This window comes from Bison bison, unplaced genomic scaffold (assembly GCF_000754665.1).
Source record: "Bison bison bison isolate TAMUID 2011002044 unplaced genomic scaffold, Bison_UMD1.0 scf7180017862158, whole genome shotgun sequence".
Classification (NCBI taxonomy): Eukaryota; Metazoa; Chordata; class Mammalia; order Artiodactyla; family Bovidae; genus Bison; species Bison bison.
Window position 1 is genome coordinate 1,463,383 of NW_011492730.1, and position 19,237 is coordinate 1,482,619.

Here is a 19,237-nt window from a genome sequence, read left to right on the forward strand (position 1 = left end):
ATGTGAAGAGTTGACTCATTGGAAAAGACTCTGATGCTGGGAGGGATTGAGGCCAGGAGGAGAAGGGGACGACAGAGGATGAGATGGTTGGATGGCATCACTGACTCGATGGACATGGGTTTGGGTGAACTCTGGGAGTTGGTGATGGACAGGGAGGCCTGGCGTGCTGCAGTGCATGGGGTCGCAAAGAGTCGGACACGACTGAGCAACTGAACTGAACTGATGGAGAAATTAATAACATGAAAGAAAAGAAATGCTAAATATTTTACTTGACTCCTTAGGTGGATCCATCTAAGCTTTAAAAGTCAAAAGGCTTGGGCAAATATATTTCTGAAAATGTACCTAATGGATCTCGAAGTCAGATTGGTGAGCCCTGATTAAAACCGGATTACAGGGCTTCCCTAGTGGTCTAGTCGTTAAAAGCTTGCCTCCCAATGCAGAGGAACACGGGTTCGATCCCTGGTCTGGGAAGATTCCACATGTTTCAGAGCAACTAAGCCTATGTGTCACAACTACTGAGTCCTTGCACTTAGAGCCTATGCTGCACAACAAGAGAAGCCACTGCAGTGAGACGTCCAAGCAACACAGCTCAAGACTAGCCTCTGCTCTCTGCAACCAGAGCAAGCCCACGCACAGCAATGAAGACTCAGCACGGCCACCAAAAAGATAATTAAAAAAACAATAAATCAAATTACAATATAGCTTGGTACATTTCTTAAATCGCAGCTCTTAGACCAAAGCAATGTGTTGAAAATGAAAATGTACATATAGGAGATTGTCTCTTTCCCAAAACAAAGGAGATATTTGCTGTTGTTCAGTTGCTCAGTTGTCTCTGACTCTTTGCAACCCCATGGACTGCAGCACGCCAGGCTTCCCCATCCTTCACCATCTCCCAGAGCTTGCTCAAACTCATGTCCATTGAGTCAGTGATGCCATCCAACCACCTCATCCTCTGTCATCCCCTTCTTCTCTTGCCATCAATCTTTCAGAGCATCAGGGTCTTTTCTAATGAATTGGCTCTACGCATCAGGTGGCCAAAGTATTGGAGCTTCAGATTTAGCATCAGTCCTTCCAATGAATATTCAGGACTGATTTCCTTTAGGATGGACTGGTTGGATCTCCTTGCAGTCCCAGAGACTCTCAAGAGTCTTCTCTAACACCACAGTTAGAAAGAATCAATTCTTCAGTGCTCAGCCTTCTTTATTGTCCAACTCTCATATCCTATTGGAAAAACCATAGCTTTGACTATATGAACATTTGTCAGCAAAATAATGTCTCTGCTTTTTAATACGCCATCTATGTTTGTCATAGCTTTTCTTCCAAGGAGCAAGCGTCTTTTAATTTCATGGCTTTAAGTCACTATCTGCAGTGATTTTGGAGCCCAAGAAAATAAAGTCTGTTACTGTTTCCATTGTTTCCCCTTCTGTTTGCCATGAAGTGATGGGACTGGATGCCATGATCTTTGTTTTTTGAATGTTGAGTTGGCCAGCTTTTTCATTCTCCTCTTTCACCTTCATCAAGAGGCTCTTTAGTTCTTCTTTGTTTTCTGCCATAAGAGTGGTGTCATCTGCATGTGCTAAGTGGCTTCAGTTGTGTCCAACTCTTTGTGTCCCCATGGACTGTAGCCTGCCAAGCTCCTCTGTCCATGGGATTCTACAGGCAAGAATACTGAAGCAGGTTGCCATTCCCTTCTCCAGGGGATCTTCCCGACCCAGGGATTGAACCCAGGTCTCTTCCATCTCCTGCATTAGCAGGTGGGTTCTTTACCACTACACCCACGAAGCCCATCATCTGCATATCTGAGATTACTGATATTGATAATTGCTGGAGAAACCACAATTGTAAGCTGTTTCTTTTCCTGTTTCCTCTTGAAGTATTTTCCTTGGGTACTTATGATGGCAAGTTAGATTTCAAACCCCAAAATCCTCTTTGTTTTATGGTCTGATCATACAGCAAATAAGTAAAAGCTTTCCACAACTGATCACCCTTCTTAACCCTGAGGACAGAACAAGTTCCTAAGACAAAGTCGACTGGAGAAATGTCCAGTGACTCAACCATCAGGCTGTCCCAACTCAGCTGCAATCGACAGTGAAGTGTCATTTTCAGATTTACTATAAGAGTGGGGGTGCTTTCCCTCGGAGCAGACTCTCATTGCTAAAAATGACATCATTTCCAAGTGCAGGGCGCGCCCAGCAGCATGAAATACAGCTTATACGTGTGTTCCAAGGAGTCCACATTCTTAGCTTTAACTTCTTCACTTGGGGAAATACACGACGGAACACCAGTCCACAGCTGGGTAATAGCCAGCAAGTGTGGGGGGCCCCCAAGGCCCAAGCGCAGCCCCAGCTTTCTGGAGGCTGAATAATCCAACATTAACAAAGGCCCACAATACCCTAAAGAAATTCTTTGGGGAAGGGCCAAGGCTGCAGCAGGCTGCTTTTCCCACTACAGTCTATATGATTCCACTTCTCAAAGCCACACCCCGTCCCCTGATTCCTGGAGTCAGGACCAGAGAGTGGCGGCCTCCACCCCATCCCTCCCCGCGCGCACAGCCCCCAGGTTCCCACGGTGTGGACACAAGAACAGCTGCAGCCTCAGCCTTTGGCGTGACGCTCAGCCCAAGGGCGATTTTCTGTGGTTCAGAAATCCAGATCTTTCTTCTCAGAGCCACTGAATAACTCTTTTGATTATTTCCTCTTTTTTTTTAAAAAAAAAAGAAGAAGCACGATTTCCTCAAATTCTCCTGCAGAAGTCACAATAATTTTGAAAGCTTTTCTTCCATGTCCTTTGTCTTGTTTGGCAACCTCCCTCCCTCAGCTCTGGTCACTCCGTGCTTTCTTTTCTCTCTCAGCTTCCACGTCTGCCAGCTGCCCTCCCCCTTGCAGCTGCCCACCAGGTGTTCTCGGTACATTCAGATCAATCGACCATGGGTTGAAAGTATCCATGGAAGGGCTTCTCTGGTGGCTCAGTGGTAAAGAATCTGCCTGCCAATGCAGGAGACGTGGATTCGATCCCTGCTCTGGGACGATCCCACATGCCTTGGAGCAACAACTACTGAGCCTGTGCTCTAGAGCCTGAGAGCCAAAACTACGGAGTCCACGCGCTGCAGCTAGGGAAGCCCTAGAGCCTGTGCTCCACAAGAGAAGCCACCGCAGTGAGAAGCCCGTGCACCACAGCTGGAGAGCAGCCCCGCTTGCCACGACTAGAGAAAAGCCCGCACAGTAACAAAGACCCAGCACAGCCAAAAATAAATAAATACATTAAAAAAAAAAAAAGAAAGTATTCATGGAAGAGAAAATTCCAGAAAGTTTCAAAAAAGCAAAACGAATTTGTCACACACCCAGCTACTATAAGTACTTACATAGCATTTATGCTGTATTATGAGTTATCCAGACACAATTAAAAGTATACAGGAGGATATGTGTAGGTTCTATGCAAGTATTACACCATTTTACATAAAGGACTTGAGCATCCATGGATTTTGGTTTCACGGGATGTCCCAGAACTAATCCCCTGTGGAGCCCAAAGGACCACTGTATTGCTTTTCCATTCAAAGGGGAACTGGCTACGATACCCCATCTGTAGTCAATGTTGGGCCTTTGGATGAAGACCATGGATGGTGGTCAGCTCTTAAAGATGCCTCACCTGGAACTTGGTGGAAATCACTTAGAAGCTCAGAAAATCCTAAGACAGTAGGAGTTTCTCCACAGATATAAAACCATGTTCTTTCTTTGGGGGTAATTCATTCTAAGTTTAAAAAAATAATCTGGGAATTGAAAACATGGCTTGTGTTTCTTTTCTAATTTATGACCACACTGTGGGGGAGAAGGACCAAGTGTTACAACCTAGTTTAATATTTCTCACATTGTCCAGGTAACGCCAGTGCTACCTTATGATTTTCAAATCCACACGTAAGACAAACAAGGTCAAGACATTGACAGCCAACTGCCCTCTGCTTATAAGGAGCAGAACTCTGCTTTGGAAGATGGTGCCACAGCCAGCCCGCCTCCAGCCTGAAGGTGTAGACAAGTAGAGGGCCAGGGGTAAGGAAAGAAGAATTGTGCTTATTTGCTTTTAAATAGAAAAGGGTGATGGAGGTCATGGAGGAGAAGAAAGTGAGGAGGAATTTTACTCCAAGGAGACTCAGAGTGGCCAGTGGATTTTTTAAGGTTGGAAGCATCTGCCATGTCTGCCAAGCTGCTTGTGTTGCTGCAGTCTTCACTGAATCCTCGTGCTCAGGCTGGCTTGCGGAACTTGATTTTTTTCTTATTTTTGGCTGCACTGGGTCTTAGTTACTTTGCACAGGCTTCCTCTAGTTGCGGCGAGCAGCGGCTCCTCTCCAGTTGTGGAGCGCGGGCTTCTCACTGCAGTGACTTCCCTTGTTGCGGAGCACGGGCTCTGGAGCACAGGCTCAGCAGTTGTGGCGCACGGGCTTGATGGCTCTGCAGCATGTGGAATCTTCCCGGACCAGGGATTGAACCCATCTCTTCTGTGCTGGCAGACGGATTCTTATTCACTGCGCCACCAGAGAAGTCCTTTCTGAAGGAATTTGAGGGTGTGATGTTTTTCTGAGAAAACCAGCCCAGAACCCAAGTATGCAGGCGCTATAGGACGATAGGGTGTAACAACCTGGAGAAACGCTTCAGGGCATCACGGTTCTTGTAAATTGAGCGGGGAGGGAGACAAATATACAGACTGAGGTGGTGAAGAGGGGCTGCCGCTTGCTGTCCATCGCTTTAAAAATCATTTAAGAAAAATAACATAGATTGCATTATTTTGTTTTGTTTAAATAAAACAACTAAGATCTATGGTCTGAGTAGTAATTCTCATCCTCATGATAACCCAGGCGCTAGGCTGGCCCACCATTCAAGACGTCACTGCAATTTACTTTATCACAAATAAAATACATCAGCATGCTATTTTCAAAGAATTTCTGTCACAAGAATAATCTTTAAAATAATTTCCTATATTTTCAGTATTTAACTTTCTCAAAACGCACTCTTATCTCTGATTACTGTATCCTCCCAATTACACCAAAGCATTCCTTAGAGCTGTGTACACGAACCCTGGGCCATCCCAGTGGCTCAGTGATAAAGAACCCGCCTGCAACGCAGGACACGCAGGTTTGATTCCTAAGTTGGGAAGATTCCCTGGAGAAGGGAATACCAACCCACTCCACTATTCTTGCCTGGAGAATTCCATGGACAGAGGAGCCTGACGGGCTACAGTCCATAAGAGTAAGACACGAATGAGTGACTAATCGACAACATGAAGCCTCCCCAAATCAAAAGTCCATCATACTTCACAGAGAGGCAACGTAGGCTTACACCTTGGTCAAAAGCTTTTAAAGCTCACGCTGAGATGACCAGCTCAGGAATCTAAACGACAACACACATTGTTACTTTGGTTGATTTAACGGGAATCTATCCTATCACAACCCTTCGTTTTAGCTGCAAGCCACTGCATTTTCACTCATCTGTAACAATCATTTCAAAGTCTGTGCATGCCACGATTTCCATTTTAAAAACACAAGCCATGGCCAGTTGTTCAAACTTATGGTCTCCGTGCCTGAAACGTGAAAACCAAACTCAGCACATATGAGTCTTCACAATGGGAGGGAAACAAGCTAAAAACTTTCTCTCCCCAAGAATGAAGCCTAATGCAAACCATGGGCTTTGGATGACTGTCATGAACCAGAGCAGGTTCATCAACTGTAAGAGATGCTCTGCTCTGCAGGGGAAGCCGATAATGGCGGAAGCTGGGTATATGTGGGCGATGGGGGAACATGAGCAATCTCCTTACTGTCCCCTCAGTTTTGCTGTAAACCTTAGACTGCTCCAAAAATATATAGTCTTAATAAAAGAAATAAATGAAACAATTCACATGCTTTCTCTTTCATCCATTCATTCAGCAAACATCCTCTGGGTGCCCACCAGGACCACACGATGGCTCTCCCTGAGTATCTACTATGGAACCCTCATACTTACCGGGAGCCTACAGACGTCTATGACCCAGAGCAACAGGCACTGTTCTAGGGCATCTCAGCAGAGACCAGTCATATCAGACAAGACGTATACAATTATTTTATTGTATTTACCATAAGGTAAAAATTTGTAGTAAGACTAACCCTCTGGGCTGCTTCTATAATAATAGACCCAACTGCCCACATGAAAGATTAGAGTTGATTACTGATCAAAGGTGATGAATAACGAGGTACTGAGATCAGCTCTGGGATTTCTTTGGAAGGAATGATGCTAAAGCTGAAACTCCAGTACTCTGGCCACCTCATGCGAAGAGTTGACTCATTGGAAAAGACTCTGATGCTGGGAAGGATTGGGGGCAGGAGGAGAAGGGGATGACAGAGGATTAGATGGCTGGATGGCATCACTGACTCGAGGGACGTGAATCTGAGTGAACTCCGGGAGTTGGTGATGGACAGGGAGGCCTGGTGTGCTGCGGTTCATGGGGTCGCAAAGAGTCGGACATGACTGAGCGACTGAACTGAACTGATCCTTCTGTGAATAATGGCAATTCTGCCACAACCTCTAAAAGACAGTGCATAAAAAAATTCACCTTCTCTCACAAGATCAAAGCTATGGTTTTTCCAGTAGTCATGTACGGATGTGAGAGCTGGACCATGAAGAAGGCTGAGTGCTGAAGAATTGGTACTTTTGAACTGTGGTGTTGGAGAAGACTCTGGAGAGTCCCTTGAACTGCAAGGAGAGCAAACCAGTCAATCCTAAAGTACATCAACCCTGAATATTCATTGGGAGGACTGATACTGAAGCTCCAATACTTTGGCCACCTCATGTGAAGAGCCAACTCACTGGAAAAGACCCTGATGCTGGTAAAGATTGAAGGCAAAAGAAGGGGGTGACAGAGGATGAGATGGTTGGATGGCATCATTGACTCAATGTACATGAGTTTGCACAAACTCCAGAAAATAGTGAAGGAAAGGGAAGACTGGTATGCTGTAGTCCATAGGGTTGTAAAGAGTTGGACAAAACTGAGCGACTAAACAACAACACAAGTTATGGTCCTTTTTTGTTGTTGTTAATTCATTTTTAATTGGATGATAGTTGCTTCACAATATTGTTGTTGGTTTCTGCCATATATCAACATGAATCAGCCATAGGTGTATGTATGTCTCCTCCCTCTTGAAACTCCCTCCCACTCCATCCCACCACTCTATGTAAAATTAGATAGCCAATGGAAATTTGCCGTATGACGCACGGAGCTCAAATCTGGTGCTCTGGTACGGTCCTTTTTATCCCCACCATTGACAACGGACTAACATGCTCAGAGACTGCTCTTCACCCCAAATCACGGAGAAGAGGCCTCCTGGCCATTTCATCTCTGTCACTGCTCACCCCTCCACAGCCAGACCCACTTCTCCCACCACACTTGCTTCAGCTCCACCAGGGAACCGGGCCAGGCTCCCAGCAGAGCCCCTCCCGCTGTTCCCCACCCATCCTCTCCTTTCTCCAACCCATTTTGCACAAATTGCCAGATTAACATCTGGAGCTCTGCTGGTGTCCTTGACCTAAAATTCTCCATGGTGCCTCTTTGCCTAAATGATAGGACCCACACTCCCAACCCTGGGTTACAGCTTGAATTCTCTGTCACCCCAAAAATATGTCAGTGTTTGAATCCTAGGACCTTGGAATGTGAGTTTATTTGGAGGTAGGGGGCTTCCCAAGTGGCACTAGTGGTAAAGAACCCTCCTGCCAATGCAGGAGACCGTAAGAGATGCGGGTTTGATCCCTGGTCAGGAAGGTCCCCTGGAGGAGGGCATGGCAACCCACTCCAGCATTCTTGCCTGGAGAGCCCCATGGACAGAGGAGCCTGGCGGGCTATAGTCCCCAGGGCCACAAAAGAGCTGGACATGATTGAAGCCATTTACTATGCATTCAGGGGCTTACAGAGGTGAGCAAGTTAACATGAGGGCGTCAGGATGACTGATGTCCTCATACACAGGGCGCATCGGGACAGACACCCATGGATTCGGTGACCATCTACATGCCAAGGGGCCAGGCCCAGAACAGACCTCCCCTGCGCCCCATGGCTTACTCCTCCCTTCTCTCCTCCTCTCGGCCCCTGCTAACGTCCTCTCTGGGCTGTGCTGGTGTTCTCTCATGTCTGCATCTATCTTTCAGCTGGAACCTTCCTTCAAAGCCCTGCTAGAACGTCACCACCTGCAAACAAGCTCGCGGATTCCTCCCGGATGGAAACAATTTCCTCCGCCGCTGAACATCCTCCACTGTCTGTGCTTCTCTTATTGCGGCCCTCATGCCTACCTTTTGCTTCATAAACACTTCTGTTTATGTCTCACGTCACCTACTGGCCGTGAACTTCTGGAGAGCTAGAGAGAAGTTGGGTTCCTTGCTGTGTCCCCATGGGGCCTAGACCTGGGCCAGACGGAGGCCAGGCACAAAAATATTTGTTTAATGAAACCAAGGAACTAAGAGTCTTCAAATAATAAGTCTACTTAACCCTACTGGGAGAAGGCAATGGCAACCCACTCCAGTGTTCTTGCCTGGAGAATCCCAGGGATGGGGGAGCCTGGTGGGCTGCCTTCTATGGGGTCGCACAGAGTCGGACACGACTGAAGCGACTTAGCAGCAGCAGCAACCCTACTGAGCCTCGTGCCAGTTTGAAATGGTGTATGCTAATTAGGCAGCCTCAATCCAACATCTCCCCGGGGCGAAACGGGCCCTGTGTTTCTTTACCCCATTACGGTTTCATCCAGTGTTCGACATCTGTTATGTATTTACTGTCTCATTTGGTCTTCGGGAAAATCAGAGTAGTACCCTTACTATCAGTATAAGTGAGCTTCCACACTGTATTTTACCATGAGTCCTCAGCTTCCAAACAACCAGACACAGATGGTGGAGGACACACGCAAAGGAATACTACTCGACAGTAAAAAGTAATCGACCAGGGACCCAGAGCACAACACGGACGTGCCTTAAAACTACCAAGCTGAATGAAAAAACCTAATGCATGAGTACAGAGCATATGACTCGACATAAATCTCTAGAGAACACAAACCCATCAGCAGTTGCCTGGGGAGGGAGTGTGGAGCGGGGTGGGAGGGGAACTGGAGGGAGGGATTATAAGGGGTGTGAGGTCACTCTTGGGGGTGATGGAGGCGTTCAATATCCTAATTGTGATGTTGGTTTCACAGGTATATATACATGTTAAATCATACAACTTTAAATATGTACAGTTTATGTAAATTACACCTCAGTAGAGCTGTTTGTGTGCTTTGCATATAGCATACATATATAATATATACATATATTTTATATGCTATATACACTTTATATATAATATATATTTATGCACTTGAGTATTTTAAAATCTCATCAGCATTTTGAAGCAAATTGCCAGTCTTGACCGTCCAATTACAAATCTCAGTTAAGAAAAAGCCAAAATCAGCATTATTAAGTCTTTTTCAGAGTTTCAAAATGAGGATTTAACTAAAATTTTCTTGTTTTTACTGTATCAGATTACTTTTCAAACACACAACCAATTGCTTTATTTCTACTGGGAACTCAGCCCTAATATCTATTTTTGTACTTTTGAAAGCTGTTGTCATTCAGTCGCTAAGTCATGTCTCTTTGCGAACCTCATGGACTGCAGCACACCAGGCTCCTCTGTCCTCCACCATCTCCCAGAGTTTGCTCAAATTCATGTCCACTGAGTCAATGATGCTATCTAAACATCTCATTCTCTGCTGCCCTCTTCTCCTTTAACCCTCAATCTTTCCCAGCATCAGGGTCTTTTCCAGTGAGTCAGTTCTTTGCATCAGGTGGCATGGAAAACAAAATTTTTCAAAACAGAATTTTCTTTTTTATCTTCAAATTGCCATTTTGTGTAAAATAACACAAAATGTCAAAGATGTAAATGAGCATTTAAAAAATATGACAAAGAGTGACTCCTCATTGGGACTGTTCTTTCCCAGAGTGGACTCTGCCAAGGAGGGCTCAGCGGGCGCCTTGCAATTTGGTTCTGGACATGAGCCGTGAATGGTGTTTCTGCCTTCCCTCCCTTCTGCTCCGCCAGTGAGCAAGGAATCTGTGTTTCATCTCACTAGTTGTTTTTTTGCCATGATGCAACCAAACGACTCCCAGATACCTTGAGAGTGGCCAGAAGATGATGCAATGTGTGGGGATGGGAACGGGCTTATGGTTTATCACAATGGAGCCAGGCCCTGACCCTGGGCTGTGGTCCTGGAACACTGCTGCTCCAGCAGATGACAGCTGGGCCATCTCCAGGGTGGGCCACCTGGTGTATACGTCAGGCCTGAGCACCATCAGGACAGCAGCTTCTGGAATGTTCAACACATCCAGAGGGGCTTGTGATGCCTCCCTCCCTGCCCAAGGCCCTCATTCCCCTCACTCCCCCGCCATACCCCCCGCCCCGCCTGTGTCAGAGCTCTTAGGGCTGAAACTGCCTGGAGCCAGGGAACCACTTTACTGGTGAAAAGATCCCTCGCGAAGGGCTGGATTGTGAAACCTGCCCCACCCTGGGCTCTGTTGCAATCTCCACCACAGCTTTCGGGCTCCAATTTCAAGATATGTGGAAAAGCTTCAGTTAGCAGAAAACAAGTGGCATTTTCACCACCACGGTTTAGGGAGAAAAAAATCTAGGCCCAAAAAAAAAAAAAAATCTAGGCCCTTATATCACGATCCTTTAATAGCATCCGTGCTGGGCAGATGCAGGCAAACAGCTGGAAGCAGGAGGGAATTCTCTGGCACCTCATAATAAGCTGCGAGCAAAGATAACCTAATGAGGCCCACACAGACAATCACAAAAGTGGGAGAAGATGGGAGAAGTCAGGGAAAAGTTGAGACATCTCACAGCCAATTCCCTTTCATCAAAATGATCAGCTTGAGAAGACTTCATCTAAATATGCATCTCAAATTTCTTTTAACTAAATCCTCAGGAAAGCATACTGTCCTGAAAGGTTGATGCTGCAAAGAATAATTTTTAGGCGTATTCCATAATCTTCTAATATTTTTTTAGGTGGGGGTGGGTAGAAAAGAGCAGCTGGATCTTGACACACCCATAGAAGTTTGCTTCTCCAGCATTTTCGAACCAGGAATTTGGTTAGTTGGAAACCTCCCTACTTTTTTTTCAGCACCCATCACCACTTTAAAACAGGAAGGAAGGAAGGAAGAAAACTTGTTGGTGAGCTTCGTTTTAATAACTTCATTATTTTTCCTCCCACGTGACCTGCCAGCACATTGAAAACCACTCTGTCCCTCTCCAGATCCTCCCAGGAAAATCATTCATCAGCAGAGTCACGCTCGTGTCATTTTATCAAGTGGGTCATTGTTATTTTTAAGTCCAGAAAACTGCTTCATCAAGCGCGGAAGCAGTTAATTCTGGGCAGTGAAACAGTCCTGTAGCCAACAATAAATCAGAACATTTGGGTGACAGTCTGGAAGTCATCCGAACACTGGCAGTCTGTCAGTTTTTGGTTTTAGAAAACAGTATGTAAAACAGCAGCTCACTGTCACGCACGGCACCTGCCTCATTATTCACTCAGTAAACACGAGTAATATCTTAATATTCCCAACATGAAGAAGAGGATTTTTTTTTCTCAGAGCATTAAAACAGCGTGTTCTTGGCTGGATGAAACATGACTGGAGCTCAGCGAAGGCAACCTGGGGCTGACTCCTCTCTATGGACCCGCCGCGGGCACCCAAACACCTGCAGAGCTAGGAACCAACCTCCACAGCAACCAGAGCACTTATTTTTTAAAACTTTTGGCCACACCACGTGGGATCTTAGTTCCCTGACCAGGGATCAAACTCGTACCCCCGGATCCCCAGGGAAGCCCCAAAGCGCCTATTTTAAATCGACCGTAATCTCTCCTGTGCTTTTTCCCAAAAAAACTTCATGACTGCTCTGCTTCCAAAGCAACCTCTGGGTTTCACTTCACGTTTACAAATTGATTTAAACTGTCTCATTTTCTTAATTGTCATCTTAGGTCACTGTATGTCTTTATTTCATTCTTTAGCACCTCAGCCTTTCTCTAACTTGTTAGGGAATTCAGAGCCTTTAAAGAGGAGACCACCCGAGAGGCAACAACTCCAAACAGGGAGAACAAGCTCTGTCTGTTAGACATTGCTGGTGACTGTACCTCACAGCCGTCACCTCCCCTGTAGTGCTGAGGAAGTGCGTCTCAGAGAGGTTGAGTGACGAGCCTGAAGTCACACAGCTTGGCGGTGGTAGAGCAGAGGCCAGAAGTTGCATCTTCTATCTCTTCCGGAAGCGCTGGCCACACCTAGCCAGCCTTGAGGGACTACGTGAGGGGCCCGCTGACCTGTCCCCACCCCACCCTGCCATGTCTCCCCTTTTCTGACTTCATCAGAATTCTAATTCATTGACCAAGTGTTGGTGGAATCACAGATCTGTGGAGGAAGACTAATTAACGGGAATTAAATGAGGCTTCACAAAAAGCAACTGTTTTCCTTAAAGCCACAACCTCTGTGTGTATTCTATTCATTTTCCTCCAAGATAAGAAAGGTGGAAAGTGTAGCCCATAAGTACAAAGTTCTTCTTCCAAGACCCCAGTCTCTTCCCTGCTTAATCTCCTGGCTGAGCTTGTGATGAGAATAAAATAAAATTATGAATGTGAAAATGTTTTGGGAACACCAACTGCTGCTGCTGCTAAGTCGCTTCAGTCGTGTCTGACTCTGTGCAACCCCATAGATGGCAGCCCAGCAGGCTCCCCAGTCCCTGGGATTCTCCAGACAAGAACACTGGAGTGGGTTGCCATTTCCTTCTCCAGTGCATGAAAGTGAAAAGTCAAAGTGAAGTCGCTTAGTTGTGTCCGACTCTTCACGACCCCATGGACTGCAGCCTACCAGGCTCCTCCACCCATGGGATTTTCCAGGCAAGAGTACTGGAGTGGGGTGCCATTGCCTTCTCCTGGGAACACCAAAGGGCTCTACAAACATAGCATCGTATCTACTAGGAACGAAGGAAAAGAGTGAGGCAGCTTGAAAGGAAGGTCTGAGGCACCTGGGGAAGCACCAGAGGCTGCTGAGGATGGGGCCGGAAGAGGGGAACGCAGCAGGGACCAAGCACAGCTCTGGGTGCCTCTGTGCACGTGCTCCTGGGTTTGGACTTGGGGTCCCTCGTGATAACAAGGTCCCTCTTCGTACCAAGGAGCAGGGCTCATCACAGCCAATGGACCTCAAGACAGTAGTTAAAGCTGAATGAAGGGACTTCCCAGCTGGCCCAGGAGATAAGAATCTGCCTTGCAATGCAATGGACATGGGTTCGATCCCTGGCCCAGTGTCCCACATGCCGAGGGGCAACTAAGCCCGTGCGCCACAGCAACTGAGCCCAAGCTCCAGGATCTGTGCTCCGGAAAAAGAGAAGCCACCGCAATGAGAAGCTCTCGCACCGCAACTAGAGAAAGCCCACGTGCAGCAACAAAGAGCACAGCCAAAAATCAAGAAATCTTGGGGGGAAAAAAAAACCCAGAAAGAAGAAACATTCCCCCAGAGCAATCTACACAAAAGGCACAGTTTGAATTGAAAGCAGTTTCGTTCCTGGAGATGTGAGAAACGTAGAATTGGCTCTAGAAGACGTAAGCCCTCATTTTTTTCCCTCCAGTCTCAAGCGCTTTTTTTTTTTTTCTTTTTAAGCTTTTCCTGGCTGAGACTGCTCCCTAATAGAAAACTTTTCTTCCAAATGAATGACCATCTGCTCCCTCTAGAATCTAAGGATTAGAGGAGTTCTGGAAACTCAGCACCAACACTCACACCTGGGGGAAATTCGAAAATTCTGCATCTGTTTTATCACAGCAGTGCAGGCTCCTAGAGTTGGCCCCGCCCAGCTCCCTGTCCTGACCGCTGAGTGTTTTTCTTTTTTAAAAAAGAGCTAATAGGAAAAATTTCACCAAAATTCTATACACCCAAGGAGCGGGTAGGGGCTGGGCAGATGCTGATAAACCCAGTCAGTTTGCAGTGTCAGACAGCAGTGAATAGAGGGGAAAAACCCTGCCTTACGTTTGGGGTCCTCCCTGTCCTCACCAGCAAGGCGCCTCCTCTGCACATGGGACACCCCCAAACGCCTCAAATACTAACAGCACTCAGCTTAGCCCAGCTGAGTGGGAGGTGAAGGAACTCTCTAGAATTGCTGCCATGAGGCATGAATGATGCATGAAAGGAACAATGCCCAGTCCAGCCAGGAGAAGAAAGACAGTGCTGTTTTCCATCAGCAGTGCACACAAGCATGGCCAACCCGTGTTGAGGGGGGCGCTCTGCGAGAGCTCAGATCCTCACTATCCCCTCCCATCACACTGGGGCTGCCAGGGTCATAGCATCACACATGGAGGCACACTCACGCACGCACACCACACACACCCTTGGGGCGCTCATCAGAGTGTGGGTTTAGACAGCAAGGGGCTGTGTGGGATGGGAAGAGCCTAAGGCTTAGAAATAACAGAGCTGGACTTGTTCCCAGGCTCCACTACTTCCTGACTACATGCCCTCCTGTAAAAGGGGGATAATGCCCAGGGATTGCAGTACAGACGGAAGATAATGAACATAAAAGGACTCATCCCCTTAAAAGAATGCGCTCCAAGAAGAGCGTCTCGTGAAATCAGCCCTGGACACTGCATCAAGTCTGCCAAGGCCGTCAACCTGCCCGGTTCCCACCCTGCAGAAAGAATTCCAAGTCTCCCACATTCCTATGTCTCCCAAAACAAGTCCCTCAAACCAGTCCAGGACAAGACAGACTCTCTCCGCTGGGACCATCCTAAGTGCGGGGGTGTGTGCAACAGTGACCATCTACCAAACAGGCTGAACTGCTAAAGGCTTTTACAATGAATCAGAGAACTCTGCAATACGATGAAATTTTAGAAGATTTATGTCTTTCTTAACGTGAACGTGTAAAGCTGAACAATGATCTCAGAGTGGGGAACGGTGCTCAGACCCATCTTCAGAATTCAGAGTAAATGATCAATCGCCACCGCCCAGCTTTTATGCTGCTTTAGAGTTCACAGCAGCTGCCCTTCCCTCCTCACTGGATAATCAGCACCAGATAACTTCTCTCCTCCCCGGGTCAGATCAGCCACCCTCAGGAATTAGCTAAGGGAAGACAGAGCACTGTCTGTGGACATGGTCCTGTGCCTTGGAGACCCGGACCCCTCCTCACACTGAGGGCACCAGAGACACAGACCCACAGAGAGAGAGAGAGCCCTGATTTCAAATTCCTAGTGACAGAGAAGTCTTCATAGTAATTAACCATCCTCCGTACACAAGAATGGTATCACCACCTCACAAGTATTAGGACATGAGCTTCGAATGGTTTTTCTGGAAGCACGCTTTAAACTCCATCCCCAGTGACAAGTCTCAGGGTGGTGGCTGAGCCCAGGGGGACAGGGGTGGTTTTCCACAAGTCTCAAGCTCCACCAGGCTGGCCTCCCTAATTAGCATCTTTTCAACAACCAGCCTAGCAAACCAAACAAAGGAAGCAAACTGGCCAGTGTTTTCATAAAATAAGAGCCAAACTGCACAGCATGGTAGACAGTGTGAAAAATGATGGAGTCCATGGCATCCTTGCAAATGATGCCCAGGAAACAGAGTAAAGCACACAGGCATGAACACACATGCACAAGCTCGTACGAGGACCAACGATGCTCACTCACTTTTATGTGGGAATTGCCTTCCGTGAAAGAACGTGGAAATCCTTTTAGTAGCTGAGTACTCTACAAGTACCAAAGTGGTGTTTTTTGTTGTTGTTGTTTTGCTTTTGTTTATAGTCACTAAGCTGTGTCTGACTCTTTTGCGACCCCATAGACTGCAGCCCACCAGGCTCTTCTGTCCATGGAATTTTCCAGGCAAGAATACTGGAGTGGGTTGCCATTTCCTTCTCCAGGGCATCTTCCCAGTCCAGGGATTGAACCCGCATCTCCTGCATTGGTAGGCAGGTTCTTAACCACTGAGCCAACCAGGGAAGCCACTAAAGACACTCTCACTCTCTCATGTTACAGGGACAGAGGCCTGTCCACAAAGGCCAGGTCTCCTGGCAGCACTGCCACTACCCTGTCATGTGACCACAGGAAAGTCAGGGACTTCTTGCCTCAAGTCTTCACTGATAAAAATGGGGACAACGGTATTCATTTTGAAGGACCGTCACAGGCGTTAAACTAATGTATGGACTAAACAGCCCTGACACGGTGCCTGACACACAAGGTTCTCTACAGCATCAGGAAAGCGCTTATTCACAACGCCCGTGTATCAGACAAAACCCTCTCCACTTCCAGTTTCACACGAACGACGCCCAAATTCACAATCTGGAACCAAAGTCTCTGTACGTGCAAACGGAGCATCGGCTAAACCTTCTGGAAGCCCACGCGTGCCAAGTCCCCAGACCCCGAGGCAGGTGAGCGTCCAGCTCGGAAGTTCTCCTACTGCAGGACTTACTTCCCCCCTGAACCCTGGTCTCCCTCTGATTTCCCTCAGTCTCAGGGCAAATTCAGTCTCTCCCTTCGGCTTTTTCACTTCTGTCCTAAAACCTGCTAAGTCTTCCAAGTAGCTCTTCATCTGCTTTAAAGTGTGAAAGTGTTCAGTAGCTTAGTCATGTCCGACTTTTTGTGAAGACTCCATGGACTGTAGCCCGCCAGGCTCCTCTGTCCACGGGGATTCTCCAGGCAAGAATACTGGAGCGTGGGTAGCCATGCTCTCCTCCAGGGGATCTTCCCAACCCAGGGAGTGAACCTTGGTCTCCCGCATTGCGAGCAGATTATTTACTGTCTGAGCCACCAGGCTTCACCTGCTTGGCTACTACCAATTCCCTTTTCCCACAAAAACCCTTGAAACACATTAGACTCTTGGGTAAAGGGGTTTCCACAGGACCACACCCTGCATCTCACACAAGTTACAAGGCCTAGCCCCCGGCCTGCAACTATCTCCTGCATTAGCAGAAGGCCTATCCCCCTCCTCCTGCTGCCCCAGACCCCTGGCCTTTCTGGACCCCTCCACCTCCTGGGCTTCTCCTCCCCAGCTCTCTAAGATGGCACCTCCTCTTCCAAGGCCTTGGCTTTGCTCTCTCTCCTCCTCCCTCCATTCTCTCCACCGCCCCTAACAGCTCAGCTCTGCTCCGATTCTGTCAATTCCGCATGGCTCCTACCTGCTTCTCCCACGATGCTCGACAGTCACCAGTGGCTAAACCGCACTCCCCACTTGAGCCTGTCATGGGCCTCCAGGCCTGCCTGTCCCATGCCACCCAGAAAGCCCCCTCTCCATAACTCCAGGCTGAGTTTCCCAAGAACCTTCACTTTCATGGGTCTCAGGTCCTAAGGATCAAATCATGAAGAACTGACAACACCTGTGAATTGCGAGCAGCAACTCGGGCTCCTGGGCTCATCAGAAACACCTGCAAAATGCTGTGTTCTGCGCCCTGTGCAACCAGAGACACAGGCATTAGGAGAACACTGTGCTCCTCTGATGGGCTACCCAACTCAGTGTGACAGCCAGCAATTCAATGTCAAACCGATGCTCTGCGTACTGCAGTGGGGAGTCTAAGTTTTTTTTGTTTTGATGGGGGTCGTGGTGTTTTTGCTTTTAATAGGACTTATCCTTTCCCTGGTTCGATCCCTGGGTGGGGAAAATCCCCTGGAGGAGGGCATGGCGACCCACTCCAGTATTCTTGCCTGGAGAAAGCCATGGACAGAGGAGTCTGGAGGGCTACAAACAACCCATGGGGTGGCACAGAATCGGACATGACCGAAGTGACCTAGCACGCAGGCATCCCTTCCTTGTCTCAGTCCTCACCACAGCCCACCTGGGATGATCCCAACTACAGCCTGAAGCCCACCCTCACCCCTCCATTGCCTTCTGGAATAAGGTTTCCTGCAGCACAAGTTCCAGTCTGTCCCTTTGCTCTGCCAGAGACAGATCCGCCTACTGGCTACTCTTTGCTGTAAAGACAACTGTGCTCTAAGACAAACAACTTATTCTTTGGGGAAAACAATTAATTTCAACCATCCCATGCGTCGGCTACAGCCATTTATTCACATCAGCTCACCCTCTGATATCTGACTTACACAAAAAACACAAAGACTGGCCAGATGACAACTGAATGAGGATGATGTATGTAACAAAATCTGTCCTCTGCTGCTTCGCTTCCTCCTTGCTGTTTTTTTAAGACAGTGAAATCTTTATGAGCAAAAAGATTAAGCCTTCCCCTCATCTTTAAGGACCATCTCTCCTGACAACCACTTAGCTGAATCCCCCAAATCTAGCCTGAAAAAACAACAACCGCACACTTCCAAGCGGGTTGCTCCTGGGGACTTTGGTTTAGAGACACACAACACCTGGAAGAGGTCAGTTTTATGGGGACATTTGGACAAAACGCCTGATTCAGAACACTGGCTAGAACAAACCTCTCAGCTAATCCTACCCTAAGAGTTTTTAGCAGTACACATTTTGGAATCTTCTCCGTGCCCCAGAACACACAATATGGATCTAATTAGGTCCAGCTGCCTTATGTTAGTAATAAAATTGAAAGAAAAAGAGAGGGAGAGAGAATGGGGGTGGGGGGCTTTGTTCGTCCCCTCCTCTGCCTTGCGATCGACCGCAAGGCAGGCGCGTCCCGGACGCTCACTCCAGACTCGAATACCCCGGAGAGCCTGGTACCCCGCTCAGCGCTCAGACTTTTCAGCGGCTGAGTTTCCATCCGCTGGAAGAGATTTTCTGAGCCGCTGGAGCCCAGAGATCCGACCCCACCCCTGCCCCAACCCCGGCCCAGTGCCCCCGCCCGCCCCTCCGCTCCACGACTTACATGAGCGCAGACGGACAGGGCTTCTGGTTCCAGCCACAGTTGTACTGAGCTTGGATAAAAGTCTCACTTCCCTCGAGCACCGAGCAGCTCACGTTCTTGTTCACGATGTAGGCGCACCAGTTCCTGGGGTGAAGGAGAGTCGGGGAGAGGGCACGGCATAAACCCGGAGAACAATGAGCGGGGGAGAGAGGGAACGAGCCTTCACGGCGACCGACCGAGCGAGGGTCGGGGAGCCTGTGGTCCTACGGAGGCGGGAGGCCAACCAGCCGACATATGGAGGGTGCGCGGGTGCACCTTTGGAGAGCAGGCACCTTAATCCGACAAAAGACGGACAGAAGGGCCCTCCTCCCCACGTCCCAGGGGCCCCAGTCATTCCCGGGGAGTTTCCGGATCGCCCTGCCCTGCGGGGCTCTCCCTGCGCCTC

General features: G+C 48.0%; 1 protein-coding gene across 2 annotated transcripts in view; it reads right to left on the minus strand.

The window, feature by feature from the left end:
• EMILIN2 (elastin microfibril interfacer 2) overlaps positions 1-19,237 on the minus strand; it is a 60,819-nt gene that overhangs the window by 40,231 nt on the left and 1,351 nt on the right. For both annotated transcript variants that reach the window (XM_010832725.1, XM_010832724.1), the window contains exon 2: positions 18,814-18,936. In XM_010832725.1, the coding sequence (XP_010831027.1) occupies positions 18,814-18,936 (123 nt within the window). The remainder of the gene's footprint in view (positions 1-18,813; positions 18,937-19,237) is intronic.